Source organism: Anopheles moucheti, chromosome 2, assembly GCF_943734755.1.
Source record: "Anopheles moucheti chromosome 2, idAnoMoucSN_F20_07, whole genome shotgun sequence".
NCBI lineage: Eukaryota > Metazoa > Arthropoda > Insecta > Diptera > Culicidae > Anopheles > Anopheles moucheti.
Window position 1 is genome coordinate 2,120,786 of NC_069140.1, and position 9,822 is coordinate 2,130,607.

Below are 9,822 nucleotides of genomic sequence, written 5' to 3' on the forward strand. Positions count from 1 at the left end.
TATCTTACCACGATAATCACACGTTAAAAATACGTTTTCAAACATCTTTCTCGTTTATCGTCCTATTTGCACCTTAAAATATCGTTCAATGCATGTTAAAATGGCGTAGTCGGACATTTGCACGCAAAGAAAGGGCATGCGTCCCGTACGCTTCCTCCATAAAATCGACTGAAACGGTTATTATTCGTGTTCCGTTTGTTACGAAAGTTCTGTGAGTTCTTGCTTCCCTATGGCATGATAATATCACGACACAAAACATTCATCAAGCCGGCCACACACACATACACATCCTAATACACCTTATTACGAGTACGTACCAAACGGAAATCAATCGTATGAATTGCGATTGCGTTGGTGCTAGAGATTGCGTTTCGTGTTTTGCTTGCTACATCTATATCTAATGTGTGTGTGCCTCGATCTTCTTTCACTATCGCTCGCTACCTGTACTAACGTGCCTTACTCACTAAAATAGACCTATGCGCGAAGGTCTAGCTTCCATGTGTTTATAAAAATTGTGGAAAAACTATCAAAAAGAATCATTTCATCGAAATCCAGTGTAAAGATCGTTTCATGGGCAAAATCTATCATCATCGTTACAGTCATTGAGGTTTCGTCTTTAGGAATGTGTCGGTGCGGTACAGTGTAAATATGTTTCGAAAATATAAAGTTTTACCTCGTGAATTATCTGTTCATTCCCTACTGCACTACTTATTGTCTTCGAAGCTTTCGTCTTTCTTTTCCTTTCTACTTTTTGTTTCGTTCTAGCAATTCCAGTGCACATTATTAACTGTTTTTAATTCGAGTTTTATGACATCTTCGTATGCATCTCGTCTTTTTTTCGTTCGCATTCGTGCGTTTTATATGGAACAGCTTCTCGATTGTCTTTTTCAGCAGGTTCACTAAAATAAAACAAACAGAAAATACAGTGCACAGTATCGTAGGTGGGTTCCAAAACAGACGAGAGCAGCCTGTGTTTCTGCTAGCTCCTTTCAGGGTCGAACATCGAACGGTTGATTCCACAGCTAAGCCATAATCTTGGCGATGGGTTTCTTTCGTTTGTAGTACGATCCAGTTATCAGAAAGAAATGTGAGTTGTGTGTGCGTTTTACCGTCTGATAGATAATCTGTAAGATGAAGGAGAAATAGATACAAACAATACATTAATCGCATTGAAATCGATAAGATAACGAAATTTTTGCAATTTTCGACATTTTTGCAAGATAGCGGCTTATGCGGAAGTTTTGTTTACGTTATCGGTCCCTTCCGTTAACTCCCGGGAACGAATTCGTATCAAATTGACGCTAACGTGACTCACGTGTTTCGGCAGAATTCAACACCCGGCTTGATTGGATAACTTCGGCGGAAGTGTTAGATCGTTTCATGGTACTAAAGCTACATTAGTCAGACAGTTGCTATTGTGAAAACACATACACAAGCGTACAGGCAGGTGTTGATATTTTGCAAACACAATGCTAAACGTAACTTCCCGTGCGTACTTTGTGGTAGGATGCATTGCTATTGCTCACGTAGGGCAATAAAAAATATTCAGAATTATCGGCCAGGTGAAGAGGTTGCCGTAAATCTGCAGTTAGCCGATGATTAGATAGTGTGCACCGTCCAACGAAGACGACAAAGTGATTGAATGTGTACGATGAGTTCGTTTATTCCACTATGCAGCTATTGATAAGGAAATTACCCTTTGCTGATACCTCGTTGAAAAAGTTACAGGAGGTGTGAACCAATGTCACCAGCATATTGCCCAGCATGTATTTCGACCCAGCGTACGTGATTATTCGCCCGTTTAGCGATAGAATCAACCTGGCGCCCTGAAACATAAGCTTGGTGCAAATAAATAGACCGGTTATCAACCAACACGTGCACCTATTTCGACTATCAAAGCGCATGGAGTTTCTACCTCCACAGACTGTTCCGTCGTGACCGAATGCGGGGCACTCGTCCAACACGTATGCTATTGTGAATAAGAAGGAATTCCTTTTATGATAACGACATTTTTTCAATATTTACAGAATGATTTTGTCGCCGAGATAAACAAACCGTCACGCTTTTGTCTTTTTATCGGTACCGCTGCTCCGCAGAACTGTGTGTAAAGTGAAACATTTATCTGATTGGTGTGATGTGTCGTTTGATACATAATGTTTATTTTAAACAAAAAATAACTTCTTGGAACAAACCGACGCACTGAAGGTTAAAAGCAAGGGGGAGAACAATAAACAACGTGACGCTACGGCTATTTACGAAGCAATTTCGTTTCATATTTCGTAAGCAAATGTGTGAATTAAAATAAAACAATAACATCTTCGTTTCTTTTCTGCTCTATAAGAAGAGTTCCAACTGGAACGATCGTTTGTTGTTTTTTTTTTTCGGTGCGTGCGATATGTTTATGTTCTACTATGTTTAATCCAAAAGGCTAATAAATAATAACTATTGCTTGACACATATGGCACATTACTTGCAATTCATCTGATTACGAACCAAAAAGCTGATCGACGCTCATTTGCGCAATCTCGTGCAACTTTTTTAGCATTAATGCTGGCACGCGTTGTTAGTTGGAACTCTCTTTCTCTCTTGTCCACTGAGCCTTCCGGACCCAGAGGCGAAGATGGATGGCGGATTGGAAGGCAAAAAAGTAAATAATTGATAACTTCCCATATGACCTCCCTGGGACGGAATGAACAAATGCTTGTGGAGATGAGACTCTCGTCTGTAGGCGTCAATTAAGACACGCTGGAAGTGGAGTTCCAAATGAAATAGGGGTGGGTATGGTTTTGTCCACGTCGTTATGCTTTCAACTGGGTCACAAAGACTGCCATCCAGTCACACTCACACATCGCAACAGCCGCGCTTGTCGCATTCTCGAGCTGGGCACTCGAATGGGAACACCACTATTCCTCCACCCTTCTCCATTGGAGGATTGTTCCCGTGTCCCTTCGTTTCCCTTCACGCTAAACTAAACACGCGCGCAATCGAAGGTCTTTGTTTGCCCTTCTCTGCGGGTTGAGGAGAAATCTTTTAATCGTAACAAATCATACCGGCGGTGTGCGACAAAATATTTGTAAACGTCACTTGCTGTTCTGCGAGAATTTGCTCAACTTCTGAAACGTGGGGGACGAGTAGAACGGTGATGTTGCGCAACCGTTTGGCATTTGCAGGTTTGTTAATTACTCTTGATAAAGCGATGGCAGAGTCAAGTAAAAGATAGATTTACGACTATGGAAGTTAATGAAAATGACATCTTGGGCCGGGGTGGTTTAATTTAAAGGTAATCATTGAAATTACTTGCATTTTTCTCAACACAAGCCGTTGGTTGTACCACATCATGCAAAATAATTGAAACACACCTCTGTGGTCTGTGCTGCAAAACTAAAAAAAAAACTTGGCAGACTCGCTAAACGGAAGGGATAAATTGACATCTCGCTACGACTCGATGCCAACGTCAGCTACCACTTTACTTTCTCTTGCAACAGTACATATTTTGTGCCATAGCATAGCAGTGCGAAGACATAACAATGTCATCAAGCTTGATGAAACACATGACGAACGAGGCCGGACGAATTATCATGGGTGAAACCCAGTCCACCAAAGAAACCAGTTTCAACCGAAAGCCTCCAGAAAAAGGAAGGCAATGTCCAGAAAGGATGAAAGGAAAAAGTGCATCACAAAAATGGCAATGGTAAAAGAATTCCCCAACATGCAACACAACGCATAAAACAAAAAGGTGCTGCGATCGATCAAACGATCGTAAAACATGTTCATCGCTACCGCGTGGCCAACTGTCGCCCAATTTATGCTGCGCAAGCGGCCAGTAGTAGCGGAGGCAAATTTATCGATTCTCGTTCCCAAAAGCGGTAAAATAATCGACCCCCAGGGTTACACGAGACTCGGACGAGAGATGGAAAAAAGCAGGTCGAATGCTCTTATGCTATGCAGATGCTTATGCCTGCGCGTACAGAGCAGGGGCGGGGGATGGTCGATTGGACCTCAAGAATCTGGTTTAAACTAGTTCCGTGCAAAGTGCGCAACCGTGCGACGGAGATAGACGCACTGGCATGGCTTCAGGAGTTTTTTTATTTGCAACTCTTGTTGGAGATTTTTTTTTCTTCGTTTGGTTTGGTTTGTGTATGCAACGAGTTAATACGTGTTCGTGTACATGTATGCATATCTTGTGCATACACACAAACACGTAGACGAAGATCGTACGGTTGCGAAGGTTGGACCAATCGATTATTCAATTGGCCATGTTGCCCTCCGGAATGGTCCCTTTTTTTCTTCTCTCGTAGCAACCACTTTATTTGATTTCTACATTAACAGCCATGCGAGAGAGTGAATGCAAATGAAACGTGTAAAAATCGTATCGACCTACAGCACAAGTAAAATCACTTGTCCCGTACAGGTGACGAACCTGCCACGCTCAACAGCTGTTGTTAGCAAAAAGCAATCTTTCGATTACATGGTCAATGGTGATCTCGTCTGGCTAAATTGGAATGATTTATTCCGAAGGGAACTAAATCAGCTCTAAGCTGTATGAGACGCAACAGTAGCATCGGCAGCATCGCAAGCCACAACGCAGTAGCAGCTTGTGGCAAGTAATTGACTGGATCCGAATTTAAACCAATCCCAATTTCATCCCCCTTGGATGATCGTCGTTCCGTTTGACGATACCAACGAAGGTGAGGTGTGGTATCTGTCCGAGAGAGGAAATTCCTCCCCACAACCATACCATCGAGGTCTCACAACGACGACGACGTCGACGTCGACCGAAGGGTCAATTCAATGTTAACCCATCTCCACTTCCATCCGTTGCTCTCTCATGCCCTCTTCCTCCCTCCTCCCTCGCCCTCTCTCACACACACACACACCCCCGTCCCAACGTTGCAACCCCCATTATTTCATTGGTTTGTTGTTCAACATTGCTTTGTCCGGTGGGGGAACAAACGGGGAGACAATCGCTGAAACGGAGCACAGCAGTCATTACGCGGCAAAACATAATAAGCCTCTCGCGACTGACAATTGTGGTCGTTTAGAAGGAATGAAACAAACCACCGAAACAGACGCAACGATCGCACGTGAGACACGGGGCTTCGAAGGGTGCAAAAAAACAAGGTGTCTTTGAACCAGTGCACCGCCATGCAACACGCATACAAAGCCAATGCGCGAGGCAATGCTTTTTTTCACGGGTAGTCGCATTCCAAACCGATGACTTTCAAACTGGGCTCGCCGCTGACAGCACTACCGGGGACTGACAGCCTTTTAAAATGGTCGACCATCGCAGGCAGACACGGTCGACCCAGGCCAATGTTACTTGCCTCACGCAGTTCGCTCGGGCAAAAGGGAAGCATAAAACGCACACAACCAAACCAAAATGTGGCCTGGCTTCAAGCATACGCTTTTAAGGCATGTTCAATATGCTGCACAAATCTCACCTAAAATGAAATAAAGAAGAGTTTGAAACAAGTAGCGAATGAGAGAAGTGAAAGAGAGACGGATTTGAGTCAACAAACCGCGGGTTGAAGAAGCAACAACGTAGCGTCTCATAAAAGAAAACGCATACCCGAAAAAACCCCTAGGCAGAGTTCTTTGCTCACCGGTGGTAACGTACTACCGCTTCTTCATCCCCTCATAACTACCCCTCCAACATACACACACATCATGTATCGATCGACGGATGCACACTCATACCGCGTGTGGATCCATGGGAACGCAGAGCTACCAACGCGAGCGGCCAACTCGTTGGTGTTATTTTTGCCCTCTGCTCTTGCTGTTAGTCCCGACTCGTTCTCCAAAACCGACTTTGCGATCGACAGCCGGGAACTGATCGGCGGCGGGCTGACGTTGCCCGTGGTGTTGTTATTTTCCTCCCATCCTTTTCCACCCTTTCTTCGGTACCTTGCTCCAGTTGCAGTGAGAGGGTTCCCGTGTTCATCGTGCGCAAAGGCTCCACAGGTTCGCTTCTTCAATCAGTCGCGCGCGCTTCTTTCTGGACGCCAACTCCCAACCCGTGTACGAGAATGGAATGGAAAAAGAACATAACAAGCTTGCGTGTGGCAATAATGCCATGAAGCACCACACCATCACGCAGCATTGCTGCGCGGTCTATGCTCTCTATGGGAATGGAAATGACGGCAACAGCGCAAATGCAAGATGATCGTCGAAAGGCGGTGAGCAACGAAAGATCTGCCTGCGCGAGCGCTCTCTCCGCAGGCTGCGAGATTCGACTCGGCCAGACCAAGCAAAAGGCTAAAGTACGTCGCCACCGTGTAAAGCCGCACCGGGACAACACATCTACATGCAATGTATCCTACAACGCGACGCCTCTAAAACAGGTTACGGAGATGCATCCGATGGCGACAAACTCGCGCAGAGTCTGCAGTGTCCCCGATTTTTCGCTGTCCCTTATCTTATCCTTTGCTTTCGCTTCGAAATGATCGATTATCCAGGCGAGTTCTTCGCTTTGTCTGCCAGTTCCTTCACCATCACGCTCAGCACTTGTGTGCCTATATCGGTATCTTATCTGCAATGACGGATTATTCGATGCGATCTATTCACTTGAATGATGATTATTATACGACTTATAGCTGACAATTATCAGTCCCACATCAAAACAAGCTTATAAGAAATGTCTATTTCCGATGGAGCAACATTACCCAAGAATGTCACCAGATATCTAAAAACCTTCCGCTACTCCAAAATGTCCTCTATGCGTATGATTCATTTCGTATTTGAAATCCTCGCTATTCCTACGGCCACCGACATTATGAATCATGGTGCGATCGTGCTTATGCATATTCAAAAACAAAAGTGCGATCAAGCAACACCACCGATCGGGGCGATCTCCAACGATTGATTGGGGATGATTCGAAATTCAGCTTCCTTCTGTCCAATCCCAACCTCCTCCGTCCTCCCAAAACCCGAAGTTGTCGTTGGCGAGGTCGACAGACGTAGGGTGGAAAAGGAAATGCCAATAATTTAACCATCCACCGGTAACTAGCTAAAGTGCGCTTTCGCCTGCAGATCAATGCTTCTCCTCCTCGAGTTCGGTGGGGCTGTGCCTCGCACCCTTCAGTACCACCCCGCACAGGTGGTACCATACATTTCCTGCACTTTAGTTCCTCTTGGAAGCTTGAGAGTAGTAGTTGTTGTTGGTTGTTTTATAGACTTTGAGCTGGGCAATCGAGTGTAGGATGCGCGAGTGTGCGATGGCTAATGTGTTTCAATCCTCACCTGAACTGAGTTCTATCCTCCACGGTATCACGGCCGAAAGAGATCGACGAAAGACGATGAAGCAAAAACGGCATAAAATGATTCGTGTATTCTCTGCTGCCTCGCTTGACTTCTCGGTGCGATGAAGATGCTGGACCTGGCTGGTTGGTGCGGGTGGTTTGAATATCTTCGACATCTTCTCAACCTCGCAAATCGTACTGCCTTTTCGCTGCTTCTTCGAACTCGGAGCATGATGTTTCGGTATCCTATCCGAATTCGGATTGGGGAAATATGACGATGATGCAGAGACGTTTGCCAGAGTAGATTTAAGTTCAATGATTCATTCGGCATTTCTCTTCTCAGGCTTTTCTACTCGATCGGGCGGGTTGATAGGGAAGGAAAGGAAATGTAGCCTGTTGGGGGTGTTGTCAACGGAGGAGAAGATAGGGGTGAAGGTGGGAAGACAAAGATGTACTGGAGCGGATGCATTTTTCAGCCGAACGATGATTCACGTTCAGCTCATGCTCCTTTTACTCAGCCCATCCTTCCTTCGATTTCCTCCTCATTATACGATCTCCTTGCCCTGGACCTTCTGGGCTAGATCGTAGATGATCTCCTTGTAGATAAGTGGATCGATATTCTTGCCCAGCTGATACAATATGAACCAATCGCCCATCTGGCACCGGGAAGCGATCAATTCCACCTCGTCGTGCCCCGACAGCCGAGAGCGAGCGCGCAGCATTAGCAGCCTCAGTTTGGGCATCATGATCACAGCAAAGCGGTACATCAGCGAGATGCCGGTCAGAATGGTGAGCAAAATGAACCAGAACCACAAGAACACGTAGATCTTCTCGTTGACGATGTTCAACGGCAGCACACACAGTCCGTCGAATTTCTGCACGCTTCCCGAGGGACCATATTTATGGAACGTACATTTGGTCACCTTTGGGAAGACACGGGCCATCGGATCACCACGCTCTTCCGGTTCCATCTCAGTGAAACGTACCACTTCGCTACCGTACGTCGAGAACTCTCCGTCGAGGAAAAAGTCCATAAAGTAAATTTGACCAAGCACGTTCACAAAATTCAGCACCTCGCAGAAGAAGAACCGCATCGCGTAGAAGTTGTGTCCCTTGATGTTGTCCGCGAAATAGTCGACCAGGATCTTCTTGCGCTCCTTCGCCTCTTCGTTCATGATGGGCATATTGAGATCGAGCACCAGCATCTTGATCCGACCGCCTTCCCACGTCTTCCATAGGTAACGGGGCACGTAGAATAGCATGGCTTGGAAGAACAGGACGAAGCACACCCACTGGTAGTACTTGTGGTACTTCACCTCATCGTGACCGTCGACGTGGCTTGCGACACCCGGTTGCACGATATCCTTGCCAGCGATTCCGGTCAGGCGGTTCGGGATGGTAAACGTCGAGTAAATCCAGCAGTATGTGTCCATTACGTTGAGCGGAATCTCATCGACGATGCAATCGATCGGATCACCGATGTACTGTCGCGAGGTGACTAGCAGCGAGAACGCTATTAGGATGATGACCGTCGCTTTGTAATGCAGCCTGAAGATGTTGTTATCGATGCACACCTGGTCTAGCTTCAGCAGACCCTTCACGGATCCGAACACATCAAACATGGTACCGCCGTCACACTTCGCTTTAGGAAAGAATAATCACACTCTCCCGCTAATTATCACCCAGTCACACTTTCTTTTACAGTCAAAATACGCCTAATCAGCGCAAACGACGCGACGCTTCACCAGACACCGCACTAGGAAAGTTCTCCGAACAAGGGAAGGAAGGGGTGTACTGCGGCGTACTACGGAAATCACGGCGTGCCCTTTGTGACACGCATAAAGTAGCTATTACCGACGCTATGCACTGTAAATAATCACGAAAAGACAAAAGAATCGAAAATCAACACACGGATGATGAAATAAATAACGCGCTGTTGCCAATGGTGACGCGTTGTCAAAAGATGCGATTACTGGGCAACGAATTTCATTCACTGCGTACACTATTTTCACTGATTTCTAATCTAAAACGATGCATTTGTAATTCTAAAAAACTTTTCGAGTTCAAACAAAAGATAAAACTGGTTTTTTATACCAAAAAGTGGTATTTTTCGAGGAGCATGCACTGCAACACCTCTTACCTTCACTGATGTCGTAAAAAAATTGTCGATGCTGCTGGATGTGTGTGTATGATATTTGCGATGAATGTGGCCGATTGAACGCACTGTTGTTCTCACAGTGCATTGTGACCGGTAGGTGACGTACAAATTTCCACTGTTTGATAACGGATTATTAAACAACGGAAAATAAAAAATGAAACAGGCACGGGAAGAAGACGGTTGGAAATAAATTTAAAAATAATTCATTGTCAAGCCCACTGGACTGAGGCTTAATCAGAAACATTGGATGTACAATATTGTAACATAACAATACTATGTCATTTTGTTGAAATAAAAATCCCACTGTTCTTATTTTAAATTTTTCATTCCATAGTTCAACAGAGCCCATTTCAGGAAAAAAAGACGGTAAAAGATTAGGTAAAAGATTTTTGTAGTCCCACGCCCAATAGGGTTCGAAGCTACCCT

General features: G+C 45.2%; 1 protein-coding gene across 1 annotated transcript; it reads right to left on the reverse strand.

Annotated features, from left to right (window-relative positions):
• Window positions 1-706: 706 nt before the first annotated feature.
• On the reverse strand, window positions 707-9,097 carry LOC128309998 (innexin inx2). The gene is made up of 2 exons (XM_053046525.1): window positions 7,240-9,097; window positions 707-1,124 (listed from the first exon to the last, which is right to left on the reverse strand). The coding sequence occupies exon 1, from the start codon at window positions 8,858-8,860 to the stop codon at window positions 7,784-7,786; it is 1,077 nt and encodes a 358-aa protein (XP_052902485.1). The 5' UTR covers window positions 8,861-9,097; the 3' UTR covers window positions 707-1,124; window positions 7,240-7,783.
• Between the last annotated feature and the right edge of the window lie 725 nt (window positions 9,098-9,822).

Coding starts and splice junctions, on each gene's coding strand:
- LOC128309998 (XM_053046525.1), bottom strand. CDS start 8,860: ATGTTTGATGTGTTCGGATCCGTGAAGGGTCTGCTGAAGCTAGACCAG.